Consider the following 18,182-nt stretch of genomic DNA (forward strand, 5'->3'; position numbering starts at 1 on the left):
GTGCAGCCGTTTGACGAGGCTCTCGTTGTACTCCTGGCTGCCCTCGATCACGCCCCTCAGGTGTGACCCAGTGTGACCCCGGTGTGTGTACCTGTACCCAGGTGTGTGTACCTGTGCCCAGGTGTGTGTACCTGTGCCCAGGTGTGCCCAGGTGTGCCCAGGTACCTTGTGCAGCCGTTTGACGAGGCTCTCGTTGTACTCCTGGCTGCCCTCGATCATGCCCGTCAGGGGGTTGTGGAACCACTCGCGGAACTCGCGGTGGGACTGGAACACGCTCGGCATCAGGAAATGCATCAGCGACCAGAGCTCCATCAGCGAGTTCTGCAGCGGCGTACCTGTCAGCAGCAGCCGCCGCTGGCTGCAGGTGAGACAGGTGAGACACACAGGTGAGACACACAGGTGAGACACACAGGTGAGACACACAGGTATAGACAGGTAACACAGCTGCAGAGAGCTGAGGGAACACCTGAGCTCCATCAGCGAGTTCTGCAGTGAGTTCTGCTGCTGGCTAAAGGTGAGACAGGTGAGACACACAGGTGAGACACACAGGTGAGACACACAGGTATGGACAGGTATAGACAGGTGACACAGGTGACACGGCTGCAGAGAACTGAGGGAACACCTGAGCTCCATCAGCGAGTTCTGCAGCGGCGTACCTGTCAGCAGCAGCCGCCGCTGGCTGCAGGTGAGACAGGTGAGACACACAGGTGAGACACACAGGTGAGACAGGAGACACACAGGTGAGACACACAGGTGAGACACACAGGTGAGACACACAGGTGAGACAGGAGACACACAGGTGAGACACACAGGTGAGACAGGTGAGACACACAGGTGACACAGGTGAGACAAACAGGTGAGACAGGTGAGACACACAGGTGAGACACACAGGTGAGACAGGTGACACACACAGGTGAGACACACAGGTGAGACAGGTAAGACACGCAGGTGAGACACACAGGTGAGACAAGTGAGACACACAGGTGAGACACACAGGTGAGACACACAGGTGAGACAGATATGGACAGGTAACACAGGTGACACAGGTAACACAGATACAGGCAGATAAACAGGTGTGGTAAGTACAGACAGGTAACACGGGTACAGGCAGGTAAGACAAGCACACAGGTAGGTACAGACAGGTAACACAGGTGACACAGGTAACACAGATACAGGCAGGTAAGACAAGCACACAGGTAGGTACAGACAGGTAACACAGATAACACAGGTACAGACAGGTAACACAGGTAACACAGGTACAGGCAGGTAAGACAAGCACACAGGTAAGTACAGACAAGTAACACAGGTAACACAGGTACAGACACATGACACAAATACAGACAGGTGAGACAGGTAACAGAGGTAACAAGGGTACAGACACGACAAGTACAGACAAGTTGAACAGGTATGAACAGGTGCCGCAGGTGAGACAAGTACAGACAGGTGGGACAGGTATGAACAGCTACACACAAATGAGAACAAGTGAGAACAAGTACAGACAGGTAAGGACAGGTGAGGACAGGTACAGACAGGTGAGGACAGGTGAGGACAGGTATGGGCAGGTGTCAGCATGTAGGGACAGGTATTCACAGGTACAGACAGGTAAGGACAGATACAGATAGGTAAGGGCAGGTGAGGACAGGTACAGACAGGTAAGGACAGGTACAGACAGGTAAGGACAAGTGAGGACAAGTAAGGACAGGTACGGACAGATAAGGACAGGTATGGACAGGTAAGGACAGGTACAGACAGGTAAGGACAGGTATGGACAGGTAAGGACAGGTACAGACAGGTAAGGACAAGTGAGGACAGGTATGGGCAGGTAAGGACAAGTACAGACAGGTAAGGACAAGTAAGGACAGGTAAGGACAGAACAGGTAAGGACAGGTACAGGCAGGTAAGGACAGGTAAGGACAGGTAAGGACAGATACAGACAGGTAAGGACAGGTGAGGACAAGTACAGACATGTAAGGACAGGTGAGCACAGGTAAGGACAGGTGAGGACAGGTACGGACAGGTGAGGGAACGCCCCCAGCAGCAGGGACTGCAGCTCCACCAGCGACTTCTGCAGGGGACCCGGCTCAGGTGAGCCCCTCACCTGCCCAGGTGTGTCCCAGGTGTATCCCAGGTAACACAGGTGAGCCTGCCGGCTAACCCAGGTGTATCCCAGGTGTGCCCAGGTGTGCCCAGGTGTATGCCAGGTGTGCCCAGGTGTGCCCAGGTGTGCCCCAGGTGGGCCCAACACCTAACTCAGGCGCATCCCAGCTAACCCAGGTGTATCCCAGGTGTGCCCAGGTAACCCAGGTGTATGCCAGCTGTGCCCAGGTGTGCCCCAGGTGGGCCCAACACCTAACTCAGGCGCATCCCAGCTAACTCAGGTGTACCCAGGTGTGCCCAGGTGCATCCTACACAACTCAGGTGCGCTCGAGGTGCCTCCCAGGTGTGCCCAGGTGTATCTCAGCAAGCTCAGGTGTGTCCCAGGTGTATCCCAGGTAACACAGGTGAGCCTGCCGGCTAACCCAGCTGCGTCCCACCTGACCCCGGGCGCGCCCAGCCGTACCCCAGGTGCGCCCAGGTGCGCCGCTCACCTGTTGAAGTTGAGCAGGGACTGCCAGCGCTGGGATTTGAAGTTTTTGATGTTCTGCGCCTCGTCCAGGATCAGGTACTTCCAGTTCTTCCGGCGGAACGCCTGGTGGTCCTGCAGCACCAGCTTGTAGGAGGTGATGCACACGTGGAACGCGTTGGGCTTCGTCCAGCCCTGGCAGGTGAGACAGGTAACGCAGGTGAGACAGGCAACACAGGTGAGACAGGTGAGGCCAAAATCCCCACCCAAAACCGCCTTTAAACCTCAAAAAAAACGGCCCTGAAACAGCCCAGGTGTGCCCCAGGTGTGCCCAGGTGTGCAGCACCAGCCGGTACAGGTGATGCACACGTGGAACGCGTTGGGCTTCGTCCAGCCCTGACAGGTGAGACAGGTAACGCAGGTGAGACAGGTGAGGCCAAAATCCCCACCCAAAACCGCCTTTAAACCTCAAAAAAACCGGCCCTGAAACAGCCCAGGTGTGCCCAGGTGTGCCCAGGTGGGCAGCACCAGCTTGTAGGAGGTGATGCACACGTGGAACGCGTTGGGCTTCGTCCAGCCCTGACAGGTGAGACAGGTAACGCAGGTGAGACAGGTAACACAGGCGAGACAGGTAACGCAGGTGAGACAGGTGAGGCCAAAATCCCCACCCAAAACCGCCCTAAAACCTCCATGAAACAGCCCAGGTGTGGCCAGGTGTGCCCAGGTGTGCAGCACCAGCCCGTACAGGTGAGGCACACGTGGAACGGGTTGGGCTTCGTCCAGCCCTGGCAGGTGAGACAGGTAACGCAGGTGAGACAGGTAACACAGGTGAGACAGGTGAGGCCAAAATCCCCACCCAAAACGGCCTTTAAACCTCAAAAAAAACGGCCCTGAAACAGCCCAGGTGTGCCCAGGTGTGCCCAGGTGTGCAGCACCAGCCCGTACAGGTGATGCACACGTGGAATGCGTTGGGCTTCGTCCAGCCCTGCCAGGTGAGACAGGTAACGCAGGTGAGGCCAAAATCCCCACAAAAAAACACCTTAAAACCTCAAAAAAACCCTCCCTGAAACAGCCCAGGTGTGCCCAGGTGTGCAGCACCAGCCCGTACAGGTGAGGCACACGTGGAACGCGTTGGGCTTCGTCCAGCCCTGGCAGGTGAGACAGGTAACACAGGTGAGACAGGTGAGGCCAAAATCCCCACCCAAAACCGCCTTAAAACCTCAAAAAAAACGGCCCTGAAACAGCCCAGGTGTGCCCAGGTGTGCCCAGGTGTGCAGCACCAGCCCGTACAGGTGAGGCACACGTGGAACGCGTTGGGCTTCGTCCAGCCCTGCCAGGTGAGACAGGTAACACAGGTGAGGCCAAAATCCCCACAAAAAAACACCTTAAAACCTCAAAAAAACCCTCCCTGAAACAGCCCAGGTGTGCCCAGGTGTGCAGCACCAGCCTGTACAGGTGAGGCACACGTGGAACGCGTTGGGCTTCGTCCAGCCCTGGCAGGTGAGACAGGTAACGCAGGTGAGACAGGTAACACAGGTGAGACAGGTGAGGCCAAAATCCCCACCCAAAACCGCCCTAAAACCTCCATGAAACAGCCCAGGTGTGCCCAGGTGTGCCCAGGTGTGCAGCACCAGCCCGTACAGGTGATGCACACGTGGAACGCGTTGGGCTTCGTCCAGCCCTGACAGGTGAGACAGGTAACGCAGGTGAGACAGGTAACACAGGTGAGACAGGTGAGGCCAAAATCCCCACCCAAAACCGCCCTAAAACCTCCCTGAAACAGCCCAGGTGTGCCCAGGTGCGCTCACCTGCCTCTGGCACACCCCCATCCCCCCCAGGTGTGCCCAGATGTGCCCAGGTGCGCTCACCTGCCTTTGGCACACCCCGACCTCCCCCAGGTATGCCCAGGTGTGCCCAGGTGTGCCCAGGTGTGCCCAGGTGCACTCACCTGTCTCTGGCACGCTCCAATCCCCCCCAGGTATGCCCAGGTGTGCCCAGGTGCGCTCACTTGTCTCTGGCACAACCCCATCCCCCCCAGGTGTGCCCAGGTGTGCCCAGGTGCGCTCACCTGCCTCTGGCACACCCCAATCCCGCCCAGGTGTACCCAGATGCGCTCACCTATCTCTGGCACGCTCCAATCCCCCCCAGGTGGACTCACCTGTCTCTGGCGCACCCTGATCCCCCCCAGGTGTGCCCAGGTGTGCCCAGGTGTGCCCAGGTGCGCTCACCTGTCTCTGGCACACCCCGATCCCCCCCAGGTGTGCCCAGGTGTGCCCAGGTGCGCTCACCTGTCTCTTGAGGCGCCGCTCCTTCTGCGCTCCGTAGTAGGTGAGGATCTTGAAGCTGGGGCACCAGCGCTTGAGCTCCATCTCCCAGTTGAGCATCACCGAGGTGGGCACGATGATCAGGTGAGGGCCCCAGCTACCTGCACAGGTGAGGCACAGGTGAGACACCCAAAACAAGGCCCAGGTGTGTCCTGGGAAACCCCCAAACCTGCCCAGGTGTGGCTCAGACTCACACAAAGGGCTCAGGTGAGTCCCAGGTGAGGACCCAGCCACCGACACAGGTGAGACACCCAAAACAAGGCCCAGGTGTGTCTCAGACTCACCCAAAGGGACTCAGGTGAGTCCCAGGTGAGGACCCAGCCACCTGCACAGGTGAGGCACAGCTAAGACACCCAAAAAGGGCTCAGGTGAGTCTTAGATCAGGGCCCCAGCTACCTGCACAGGTGAGGCACAGGTGAGACACCCGGAAAGGGCTCAGGTGAGTCCCAGGTGAGGGCCCAGCCACCGACACAGGTGAGGCACAGGTGAGACACCCGGAAAGGGCTCAGGTGAGTCTTAGATCAGGGCCCCAGCTACCTGCACAGGTGAGGCACAGGTGAGACACCCGGAAAGGGCTCAGGTGAGTCCCAGGTGAGGGCCCAGCCACCGACACAGGTGAGGCAGAGGTGCGAAACCCGGAAAGGGCTCAAGGATGACTTAGAGCCCTCCTAAAGCACCTCAGGTGAGTCTCAGGTGAGGACCCAGCCACCTGCACAGGTGAGGCACAGATGAGACACCCAAAACAAGGCCCAGGTGTGTCTCAGACTCACCCAAAGGGACTCAGGTGAGTCCCAGGTGAGGACCCAGGTGCCTGCACAGGTGAGACACCCCAAAAGGGCTCAGGTGAGTCCCAGGTGAGGACCAAGCCACCTGCACAGGTGAGGCACAGGTGAGACACCCCGAAACGACCCAGGGGTGACTTAGAGTCCTCCTAAAGCACCTCAGGTGAGTCTCAGGTGAGGACCCAGCCACCTGCACAGGTGAGGCACAGGTGAGACACCAGGAAAGGGCTCAGGTGAGTCCTGAGAAGTCCAAACCTGCCCAGGTGCGACTCAAACCCCCTGAAGGGGCTCAGGTGAGGATACGGAGACTGAGAGTGCGCAGGTGAGCCCCAATCGCTCAGGTGAGAGCCCAGCTCCCCCTCCCAGGTGCCTCCAATGACTCCCAGGTGCGCCCAGGTGTGCCCAGGTGTGTGCAATGGCTCTCAGGTGAATCCCAGGTGTGCCCAGGTGTGTGCAATGGCTCCCAGCTGTGCCCAGGTGTGTGTAATGGCTCTCAGCTGTGCCCAGGTGTGCCCAGGTGTGTGCAATGGCTCTCAGGTGTGCCCAGGTGTACCCAGGTGTGCCCAGGTGTGTGCAATGGCTCCCAGGTGTGCCCAGGTGTGTGTAATGGCTCTCAGCTGTGCCCAGGTGTGCCCAGGTGTGTGCAATGGCTCTCAGCTGTGCCCAGGTGTGCCCAGGTGTGTGCAATGACTCCCAGGTGTGCCCAGGTGCGTCCCCCAGGTGCGGTACCTTTCTCGCAGGCCAGGTGGGCCAGCAGGGAGATGGTCTGGATGGTCTTGCCCAGCCCCATCCCAGGTGTGCGCAATGGCTCCCAGGTGTACCCAGCTATGCCCAGGTGTGCCCAGGTGTGTGCAATGGCTCTCAGGTGTGCCCAGGTGTGCCCAGGTGTGTGTAATGGCTCACAGGTGTGCCCAGCTGTGCCCAGGTGCGGTACCTTTCTCGCAGGCCAGGTGGGCCAGCAGGGAGATGGTCTGGATGGTCTTGCCCAGCCCCATCCCAGGTGTGCGCAATGGCTCCCAGGTGTGCCCAGGTGTGTGTAATGGCTCCCAGGTGTGCCCAGGTGTGCCCAGGTGTGCCCAGGTGTGTGCAATGGCTCCCAGCTGTGCCCAGGTGTGCCCAGGTGCGTGCAATGGCTCTCAGCTGTGCCCAGGTGTGCCCAGGTGCGTTACCTTTCTCGCAGGCCAGGTGGGCCAGCAGGGAGATGGTCTGGATGGTCTTGCCCAGCCCCATCCCAGGTGTGCGCAATGGCTCCCAGGTGTGCCCAGGTGTGCCCAGCTGTGCCCAGGTGTGTGCAATGGCTCCCAGCTGTGCCCAGGTGTGCCCAGGTGCGGTACCTTTCTCGCAGGCCAGGTGGGCCAGCAGGGAGATGGTCTGGATGGTCTTGCCCAGCCCCATCCCAGGTGTGTGCAATGACTCCCAGGTGTGCCCAGGTGTGCCCAGGTGTGTGCAATGGCTCCCAGCTGTGCCCAGGTGCGCCCCCCAGGTGCGTTACCTTTCTCGCAGGCCAGGTGGGCCAGCAGGGAGATGGTCTGGATGGTCTTGCCCAGCCCCATCTCGTCGGCCAGGATCCCGTTCAGCTTCTTCTCGTACATGGTCACCAGCCAGTCCAGCCCGATGTGCTGGTACTCGCGCAGCGTGCCCCGCAGCAGGTGAGGGATCGGCGTCTTCACCTGCGCAGGTGAGGCACAGGTGAGGCACAGAACCCCCCAGGTGAGTCACAAAAGAATCCTGAGTCAGTCCCAGGTGAGTCACTCTCAGGTGAGTCCCAGGTGAGTCAGTCCCAGGTGAGTCAGTCCCAGGTGAGTCCCAGGTGAGTCATTCCCAGGTGAGTCACTCTCAGGTGAGTCACTCTCAGGTGAGTCAGTCCCAGGTGAGTCACTCCCAGGTGAGTCACAGGTACCCCACAACCCCAGCCCAGCCCCCTGTGCTGGTACTCGCGCAGCGTGCCCCTCAACAGGTGAGGAATCGGCGCGTTCACCTGCGCAGGTGAGGCACAGGTGAGGCACAGAACCCCCCAGGTGAGTCACTCACAGGTACCCCCAGGTGAGTCACAGGTATCCCCAGGTGAGGCACTCACAGGTACCCCCAGGTGAGTCACAGGTACCCCCCAACCCCAGCCCAGCCCCCTGTGCTGGTACTCGCGCAGCGAGTGAGATAATGTGAGATAAGGTGAAGTAAGGTGAGATGAGGTGAGGCAAATTGGGATAAGGTGAGATCAGGTGAGACAAGGTGAGGAAAGGTGAGGAAAAGTGTGATAAGGTGAGACAAGGTGAGATCAGGTGAGATCAGGTGAGATAAGAACAGGTGAGACAATGGAAAGTGAGATAAGGTGAGGTGAGGTCAGGTGACATCAACTGAGGTGAGATCAGGTGAGATAAGGTGAGATAATGTGAGGAAAGGTGAGACAAGGTGAGATCAGGTGAGACCAGGTGAGAAAAGGTGGGACATGGTGAGGAAAGGTCAGATGAGGTGAGATCAGGTGAGATCAGGTGAGATCAGGTGAGAGAAGAACAGGTGAGACAATGGAAAGTGGAATAAGGTAAGATGAGGTCAGGTGACATAAACTGAGGTGAGATAAGGTGAGATCAGGTGAGACAAGGTGAGATAAGGTGGGACATGGTGAGGAAAGGTCAGATGAGGTGAGATCAGGTGAGATCAGGTGAGATAAGAACAGGTGAGATAACAGAAAGTGAGATAAGGTGAGGTCAGGTGACATAAACTGAGGTGAGACAAGGTGAGATCAGGTGAGACCAGGTGAGATAAGAACAGGTGAGACAATGGAAAGTGACATAAGGTAAGATGAGGTCAGGTGACATCAACTGAGGTGAGATCAGGTGAGACAAGGTGAGACAAGGTGAGATAAGGTGGGACATGGTGAGGAAAGGTCAGATGAGGTGAGATCAGGTGAGATCAGGTGGGACAAGGTGGGATAAGGTGAGATAAGGTGAGATAAAGTGAGGTAAGGTGAGATCCGGTGGGATAAGGAGAGATGAGGTGAGATAAGGTGAGATAAGAACAGGTGAGACAATGGAAAGTGAGATAAGGTGAGGTGAGGTCAGGTGACATCAACTGAGGTGAGATCAGGTGAGATTAGGTGAGATCAGGTGAGACCAGGTGAGATAAGAACAGGTGAGATAAGAACAGGTGAGACAATGGAAAGTGAGATAAGGTGAGGTGAGATCAGGTGACATCAACTGAGGTGAGATCAGGTGAGATCAGCTAAGAACAGGTGAGATAAGGTGGGACATGGTGACATAAGGTGAGGTCAGGTGAGATAAGGCGTGATCAGGTGAGATAAAATGGGATAAGGTGAGATAAGGTGAGATCATGTGAGATGAGATGAGATGAGATGAGATGAGGTGAGATAAGAACAGGTGAGATCAGGTGATACCAGGCGAGATAAGAACAGGTGAGACAATGGAAAATGAGATAAGGTGAGGTGAGGTCAGGTGACATCAACTGAGGTGAGATCAGGTGAGATCAGGTGAGACAAGGTGGGACATGGTGAGGAAAGGTCAGATGAGGTGAGATCAGGTGAGATCAGGTGAGAACAGGTGAGATCAGGTGAGATCAGGTGGGATCAGGTGGGATAAGGTGGGATAAAGTGAGATAAGGTGAGATAAAGTGAGACAAGGTGAGATGAGGTGAGGTAAAACACGGTAAGGTGAGATGAGATGAGATGAGATCAGGTGAGAGAAGGGGAGAAAAGGTGAGGAAACATGAGATCAGGTGAGAAAAGGTGAAGAGAGCTGAGATAAAGTGAGATCAGGTGAGATCAGGTGAGATGAGGTGAGACCAGGTGAGATGAGATCAGGTGAGATCAGGAGAGACCAGGTGAGATGAGATGAGATAAGGCCAGGTGAGGTCAGCTCAGCTGAGCTCAAGGCCACATAAGAAACAGCCAGGTAAGACCAGGTGAGCTGAGCTGAGAGTGAGGTAAGGTGAGGCAAGGTGAGGCAACATGAGACCAGGTCAGGTAAGGTGAGACAAGGCCAGGTAAGGTGAGGACAAGTGCACCCAGGTGTATCTCAGGTGTATCTCAGGTGAATCCCAAGTGTGCCCAGGTGTATCCCAGGTGTATCCCAGGCGTATCCCAGGTGTGCCCAGGTGTGCCCAGGTGTGCCCAGGTGTATCCCAGGTGTATCCCAGGTGTATCCCACGTGTATCTCAGGTGAACCCAGGTGTATCCCAGGCACATCCCAGGTGTATGCCAGGCGTATCTCAGGTGTATCCCAGGTGTGCCCAGGTGTATCCCAGGTGTATCCCAGCTGTGCCAAGGTGTACCCAGGTGTACCCAGGTTCCCCCAGCTGTGCCCAGGTGTGCCCAGGTGTGCTCAGCTGTACCCAGGTGTATCCCAAGTGTATCCCAGGTGTGCCCAGGTGTATCCTAGGTGTATCCCAGGTGCCCCCAGGTGTATCCCAGGTGTACCCAGGTGCCCCCAGGTGTGCCCAGGTGCCCCCAGGTGCCCCCAGGTGTGCCCAGGTGTGCCCAGGTGTGCCCAGCTGTATGCCAGGTGTATCCCAGCTGTGCCCAGGTGTATCCCAGGTGTACCCCAGCTATGCCCAGGTGTATACCAGGTGTGCCCAGCTGTGCCCAGGTGCCCCCAGGTGTGCCCAGGTGTGCCCAGGTGTGCCCAGGTGTATCCCAGGTGTATCCCAGGTGTGCCCAGGTGTGCCCAGGTCTATCCCAGGTTCCCCCAGGTGTGCCCAGGTGTGCCCAGGTGCGCTCACCTGCGTGGTGGCCAGCGTGTACCCCTTGGGCTGCAGGCTCTCTGTGCCCCAGGTGTGCCCAGGTGTGCCCCAGGTGTGCCCAGGTGTATCCCAGGTGCCCCCAGGTGCCCCCAGGTGCCCCCAGGTGCCCCCAGGTGGGCCCAGGTGTGCCCAGGTGTACCCAGGTGTACCCAGGTGCCCCCAGGTGTGCCCAGGTGTGCCCAGGTGTACCCAGGTGCCCCCAGGTGGGCCCAGGTGTGCCCAGGTGCCCCCAGGTGTGCCCAGCTGTGCCCAGGTGTGCCCAGGTGCGCTCACCTGCGTGGTGGCCAGCGTGTACCCCTTGGGCTGCAGGCTCTCCGCGGCCGCCGCGATGTCGCTGATCTCCTTCTTGGGGGCGGGGCCCGCGGGCGCGGCCGGGGCGGGGTTCACCTGGGCAGGTGCGGGCGGGGCCACGCCCCCTCCGGGCTCACCTGGCGCCCCTCCCCCGCCCTCCTGCCCCTCCCCCTCCTCCTCCTCATCCTCGTCGTCGGCCTCGTCCTCGTCCTCGTCCTCGTCGTCGTCGTCCTCCTCCTCCTCCTCCTCCTCGCTGTCGCCGCCAGGTGAGTCTGGGGGGACAGGTGAGCTCAGGGCGGCGCCCCGCGCAGGTGTGGGGCGCACCTGGGGGGGGGGAGGGTACCTGGGGGGAGTTCTGGGGAGATTGGGAGGGTCTGGGACACCTGGGGGGGTTCAATCACACCTGGGCAGGTGTGTGACACACCTGGGGGGGTTCAATCACACCTGGGCAGGTGTGTGACACACCTGGGGGGGTTAGGGCACACCTGGGCAGGTGTGTGACACACCTGAGGGGTTCAATCACACCTGGGCAGGTGTGTGACACACCTGGGGGGGTTCAATCACACCTGGGCAGGTGTGTGACACACCTGGGGGGGTTCAATCACACCTGGGCAGGTGTGTGACACACCTGGGGGGGTTCAATCACACCTGGGCAGGTGTGTGACACACCTGGGGGGAATAGAGCACACCTGGACAGGTGCATGATAGGTAAATGAAGTTGATAACACACCTGTACAGGTACACACACACCTGTACAGGTACAGACACACCTGTACAGGTACACACACACCTGTACACAGACACACACACCTGTACAGGTACACACACACCTGTACATACACACACACCTGTACAGGTACAGACACCTGTACAGACACACACACACCTGTACAGACACAGACACAGCTGTACACACACACACCTGTACAGACACACACACACCTGTACAGACACAGACACACCTGTACACACACACACCTGTACAGACACACACACACCTGTACAGGTACAGACACACCTGTACAGGTGCACACACACCTGTACAGACACAGACACACCCGCACAGGTGCACACACACCTGCGCAGGTGCACACCCACCTGAGCGGGTGCTGCTGGCGCCGGGGGCGGAGTCGCAGTCGGAGTCGGTGAAGGCGCCGCGGTAACGCTGCAGCAGCTCCTCCATGGGCAGCGCACCTGCAACACACCTGGGTCACCTGGGCACACCTGGGATACACCTGGGACACACCTGGGTCACCTGGGGCACACCTGGCACACACCTGGGCACACCTGGGACACACCTGGGGCACACCTGGGACACCTGGGACACACCTGGGTCACCTGGGACACACCTGGGGCACACCTGGGGTATCTGCGGCACCTGGGACACACCTGGGACACACCTGGGGTATCTGCGGCACCTGGGACACACCTGGGACACACCTGGGTCACCTGAGACACACCTGGGGTACGTGGGGCACCTGGGACACACTTGGGACACACCTGGGTCACCTGGGGCACACCTGGGCACACCTGGGAGACACCTGGGTCACACCTGGGGCACCTGGGACACACTTGGGACACTAGGGGCACACCTGGAACACACCTGGGGTGCACCTGGGACACACCTGAGTCACCTGGGGCACACCTGGGCACACCTGCAACACACCTGGGTCACCTGGGGCACACGTGGGTCACCTGGGGCACACCTGGGGCACACCTGGGGCACCTGGGACACACTTGGGACACACCTGAGACACACCTGGGGCAGACCTGGGGCGCACCTGGGGCACACCTGGGCACACCTGGGTCACCTCAGGACACACCTAGGACACACCTGAGCTGGGATGCACCTGGGACACACCTAGGACTCACCTGAGAGTCACCTGGGACACACCTAGGACTCACCTGAGAGTCACCTGGGACACACCTGGGTCACCTGAGGAGCACCTGGGACACCCCGGGACACACCTGGGGCACACCTGGGACACACCTGGGACACACCTGGGGCACACCTGGGACACACCTGGGGTACCTGGGACACACCTGGAACACACCTGGGGACACCTGGGGCACACCTGGAACACACCTGGGGCACCTGGGACACACCTGGGTCACCTGAGTCATCTGGGGCACACCTGGGGCACACCTGAGTCACCTGGGGCACACCTGAGACACCTGGAGCACACCTGGGGTCACTGGGGGCACACCTGCATTACCTGAGAGTCACCTGGGGACACCTGGGGTGGTTTTGGGCTGATTTGGGGTGGTTTTGGGTAATTTTGGGGAGATTTTGGGTGATTTTGGGGAGATTTTGGGTAATTTTGGGGAGATTTTGGGTATTTTTTGGGCTGATTTGGGGTAATTTTGGGTGATTTTGGGTGCTTTTGGGTAATTTTGGGGTGTTTTTGTCCTTTACCCTCCCTGGCCGGATCCTCCAGCTCCTACTGGGGGTTTTGGGTGAATTCGAGGTGATTTTGGGTAAATTTGGGTAATTTTGGGGTGATTTGGGGTAATTTGGGGTAATTCTAGGCAATTTTAAGCTACGTTAGATGTTTTTTGTACATTTTTTGGGTTGATTTTGGGCACTTTTGGGGTGATTTTGTCCCTTACCCTCCCTGGCCGGGTCCTCTTGCTCCTGCTGGGGGTTTTGGGTGATTTTAGGTAATTTTGGGGTGATTCGGGGTATTTTTTGGGGTGATTTGGGGTATTTTTGAACTTGATTTTGGGTGAATTTGGGTTGTTTTTGTCCCTTACCCTCCCTGGCCAGGTCATCCAGCTTCTGCTGGGGGTTTGGGGTGATTTTGGGTGATTTTGGAGTAATTTTGGGTGATTTTGGAGTAATTTTGGGTGATTTTGGATGTTTTTTTGGGGTGCTTTGGGGTAATTTTGGGTGGTTTTGGGGTGTTTTTGCCCCTTACCCTCACTGACCAAGTTGTCCAGCTCCTGCTGGCAGTTTTGGGTGATTTTGGGTGATTTTGGGGTGATTCGGGGTATTTTTTGGGGTGATTCTGGGGTAATTTTGGGCGCTTTTGGGGTGTTTTTGTCCCTTACCCTCCCTGACCAAGTTGCCCAGCTCCTGCTGGGGGTTTTGGGGTGATTTTGGGTGATTTTGGGGTGATCTTGTATATTTTTTCAGTTGATTTGGGGTAATTTTGGGGTGTTTTTGTCCCTTACCCTCCCTGGCCAGGTTGTCCAGCTCCTGCTGGGGGTTTTGGGTGATTTTGGGGTGATTTTGGGTATTTTTTGGGGTGATTCTGGGGTAATTTTGGGCACTTTTGGGGTGTTTTTGTCCCTTACCCTCCCTGGCCGGGTCGTCCAGCTCCTGCTGGGGGTTTTGGGTGATTATGGGTGGATTTTGGGTAATTTTGGGTGATCTGGGATATTTTTTGGGGTGATTTGGGGTAATTTTGGGGTGTTTTTGTCCCTTACCCTCCCTGGCCAGGTTGTCCAGCTCCTGCTGGGGATTTTGGGTGATTTTGGGGTGATCTCAGACATTTTTTCGGTTGATTTGGGGTAATTTTGGGGTGTTTTTGTCCCTTACCCTCCCTGGCCAGGTTGTCCAGCTCCTGCTGGGGATTTTGGGTGATTTTGGGGTGATCTCAGACATTTTTTCGGTTGATTTGGGGTAATTTTGGGGTGTTTTTGTCCCTTACCCTCCCTGGCCAGGTTGTCCAGCTACTGCTGGGGGTTTTGGGTGATTATGGGTGGATTTTGGAGTAATTTTGGGTGATTTTGGATATTTTTTGGGGTGATTTGGGGTAATTTTGGGGTGTTTTTGTCCCTTACTCTCCCTGACCAAGTTGCCCAGCTCCTGCTGGGTATTTTGGGTGGTTTTGGGTGATTTTGGGGTGATTTTGGGTATTTTTTGGGATGATTCTGGGGTAATTTTGGGCACTTTTGGGGTGTTTTTGTCCCTTACCCTCCCTGGCCGGGTCGTCCAGCTCCTGCTGGGGGTTTTGGGGTGATTTTGGGTGATTTTGAGGTGAATTTGGGTGATTCTGGGGTATTTTGGGTGATACTGGGGTATTTTGAGTAATTCTGGGGGAATTTTAGGCGATTTTGGGGTGATTTGGGGCGATTTGGGGTAATTCTAGGTCAATTTAAAATATTTTAGGCAGTTTTTTGGGGCGATTTTGAGTGATTTGGGATATTTTTTGGGGTGATTTTGGGTGCTTTTGGGTAATTTTGGGGTGTTTTTGTCCCTTACCCTCCCTTACCAAGTTGCCCAGCTCCTGCTGGGGGTTTTGAGTGATTTTGGGTGATTTTGGAGTAATTTTGGGTGATTTTGGATGTTTTTTGGGGTGATTTGGGGTAATTTTGGGGTGTTTTTGTCCCTTACCCTCCCTGGCTGGGTCGTCCAGCTCCTGCTGGGGGTTTTGGGGTGATTTTGGGTGGATTTTGGAGTAATTTTGGGTGATCTTGGATATTTTTAGGGGTGATTTGGGGTAATTTTGGGGTGTTTTTGTCCCTTACCCTCCCTGGCCAGGTCGTCCAGCTCCTGCTGGGGGCTTTGAGTGATTTTGGGTTGATTTTGGAGTAATTTTGGGTGATTTTAGATATTTTTTGGGGTGATTTTGAATGCTTTTGGGTAATTTTGGGGTGTTTTTGTCCCTTACCCTCCCGGACCAAATTGTCCAGCTACTGCTGGCAGTTTTGGGTGATTTTGGGTGATTTTAGGGTGATTCGGGGTATTTTTTGGGGTGATTTGGGGTAATTTTGGGTGCTTTTGGGGTGTTTTTGTCCCTTACCCTCCCTGACCAAGTTGCCCAGCTCCTGCTGGGGGTTTTGGGGTGATTTTGGGGTGATCTTGGATATTTTTTCAGTTGATTTGGGGTAATTTTGGGGTGTTTTTGTCCCTTACCCTCCCTGGCCAGGTCGTCCAGCTCCTGCTGGGGGCTTTGAGTGATTTTGGGTTGATTTTGGAGTAATTTTGGGTGATTTTAGATATTTTTTGGGGTGATTTTGAAAGCTTTTGGGTAACTTTGGGGTGTTTTTGTCCCTTACCCTCCCGGACCAAATTGTCCAGCTACTGCTGGGTGTTTTGGGTGATTTTGGGTGATTTTGGGGTGAATTTGGGTATTTTTTGGGATGATTCTGGGGTAATTTTGGGCACTTTTGGGGTGTTTTTGTCCCTTACCCTCCCTGGCCGGGTCGTCCAGCTCCTGCTGGGGGTTTTGGGGTGATTTTGGGTGATTTTGAGGTGAATTTGGGTGATTCTGGGGTATTTTTGGTGATACTGGGGTATTTTGAGTAATTCTGGGGGAATTTTAGGCGATTTTGGGGTGATTTGGGGCGATTTGGGGTAATTCTAGGTCAATTTAAAATATTTTAGGCAGTTTTTTTGGGGCGATTTTGAGTGATTTGGGATATTTTTTGGGGTGATTTTGGGTGCTTTTGGGTAATTTTGGGGTGTTTTTGTCCCTTACCCTCCCTTACCAAGTTGCCCAGCTCCTGCTGGGGGTTTTGAGTGATTTTGGGTGATTTTGGAGTAATTTTGGGTGATTTTGGATGTTTTTTGGGGTGATTTGGGGTAATTTTGGGGTGTTTTTGTCCCTTACCCTCCCTGGCTGGGTCGTCCAGCTCCTGCTGGGGGTTTTGCGTGATTTTGGGTGATTTTGGAGTAATTTTGGGTGGTTTTAGATTTTTTTGGGGGGTGATTTGGGGTAATTTTGGGTGATTTTGGGGTGTTTTTGTCCCTTACCCTCCCTGGCCAGGTCGTCCAGCTCCTGCTGGTGATCGACGTCGCCCTCCAGGCGCTCCTGGGCCGCGATCGTGTCCTCCTCATCCTCACCTGGGCACGGGGGGCACCGGGGGTCAACAAGGGGCACCAAAACAGCACCAAAATTGCACCAAAACGGCACAAAACGGCACCAAAATGGCAAAACATAGAACCAAAATGTCTCCAAAATGGCACCAAACGGCTCCAAAATGGCACAAAACGGCAGCAAATGGCAACAAATGGCACCAAAATGGCAAAAAAGGGCAAAAAACAGAACCAAAACATCATCAAAATGGCACCAAACGGCTCCAAAATGGCAATAAATGGCACCAAAATGGCACAAAACGGCAGCAAATGGCAATAAATAGCACCAAAATGGCAAAAAATGGTAAAAAATAGAACCAAAATGTCTCCAAAATGGCACAAAACGGCAGCAAATGGCAACAAATAGCACCAAAATAGCAAAAAATGGCAAAAAATAGAACCAAAATGTCTCCAAAATGGCACCAAACGGCAGCAAATGGCAACAAATGGCACAAAACGGCAAAAAATGGCAAAAAATAGAACCAAAATGTCTCCAAAATGGCACCAAACGGCTCCAAAATGGCAACAAATGGCACCAAAATGGCAAAAAGTGGCCAAAAATAGAACCAAAACTTCATCAAAGTGTCACTGAACGGCACTAAAGGCACAAAACGGCTCAAAAATGGCAACAAGCGGCAAAAAATGGCGCCAAACGGCTCCAAAATGGCAACAAAATGGCGCCAGGTGACAACAAAATGGCGCCGGGTGACGCCAAAATGGCGCCGGGTGACACCAAAATGGCGCCGGTTGACAACAAAATGGCACCGGGTGACAACAAAATGGCACCGGGGTGACGCCAAAATGGCGCCAGGTGACACCAAAATGGCGCCGGGTGACACCAAAATGGCGCCAGTTGACAACAAAATGGCGCCGGGTGACAACAAAATGGCGCCAGGTGACACCAAAATGGCGACGGGTGACAACAAAATGGCGCCAGGTGACAACAAAATGGCGCCGGTTGACAACAAAATGGCGCCGGGTGACAACAAAATGGCGCCGGGTGACAACAAAATGGCGCTGGTTGACACCAAAATGGCAGCAGGTGACCACAAAATGGGGCCAGGTAGTCACAAAATGGCGCCGGGGTGACGTCAAAATGGTGCCGGGTGACAACAAAATGGCGCCAGGTGACAACAAAATGGCGCCGGGTGACAACAAAATGGCGCCGGGTGACGCCAAAATGGCGCCGGGTGACAACAAAATGGCGCCAGGTGACAACAAAATGGCGCCGGGTGACAACAAAATGGCAGCGGGTGACAACAAAATGGCGCCGGGTGACAACAAAATGGCGCCGGTGACACCAAAATGGCGCCGGGTGACAACAAAATGGCGCCGGGTGACAACAAAATGGCAGCGAGCGACACCAAAATGGCGCCGGATGACACCAAAATGGCGCCGGGTGACAACAAAATGGCGCCGGGTGACAACAAAATGGCGCCGGGTGACACCAAAATGGCGCCGGGTGACAACAAAATGGCAGCGATTGACGCCAAAATGGCGCTGGGTGTCAACAAAATGGCGCCGGGTGACACCAAAATGGCAGCGAGTGACGCCAAAATGGCGCCAGGTGTCAACAAAATGGCGCCGGGTGGCCACAAAATGGCGGCGGGTGACGCCGAAACGGCGCCAAAACGGCGCCGTGCCGTGGCGGTCCGTCCCCTCCCCCG

At 55.9% G+C, this 18,182-nt stretch overlaps 1 protein-coding gene across 4 annotated transcripts in view; it reads right to left on the reverse strand.

The window, feature by feature from the left end:
- Positions 1–18,182, reverse strand: part of LOC137466451 (helicase SRCAP-like) — a 54,996-nt gene that overhangs the window by 11,739 nt on the left and 25,075 nt on the right. For 3 of the 4 annotated variants that reach the window (XM_068178177.1, XM_068178176.1, XM_068178178.1), the window contains exons 9-15: positions 16,414–16,503; positions 11,811–11,906; positions 10,695–10,984; positions 7,162–7,339; positions 4,852–4,988; positions 2,589–2,758; positions 166–358 (exon numbers count right to left, since the gene is read on the reverse strand). In XM_068178177.1, the coding sequence (XP_068034278.1) occupies positions 166–358; positions 2,589–2,758; positions 4,852–4,988; positions 7,162–7,339; positions 10,695–10,984; positions 11,811–11,906; positions 16,414–16,503 (1,154 nt within the window). Of the gene's footprint in view, positions 1–165; positions 359–2,588; positions 2,759–3,016; positions 3,143–4,851; positions 4,989–7,161; positions 7,340–10,694; positions 10,985–11,810; positions 11,907–16,413; positions 16,504–18,182 lie in introns of those variants that run through there. The other variant, XM_068178179.1, reaches the window with a different exon arrangement.

Source organism: Anomalospiza imberbis, unplaced genomic scaffold, assembly GCF_031753505.1.
Source record: "Anomalospiza imberbis isolate Cuckoo-Finch-1a 21T00152 unplaced genomic scaffold, ASM3175350v1 scaffold_214, whole genome shotgun sequence".
NCBI classification, from domain to species: domain Eukaryota; kingdom Metazoa; phylum Chordata; class Aves; order Passeriformes; family Viduidae; genus Anomalospiza; species Anomalospiza imberbis.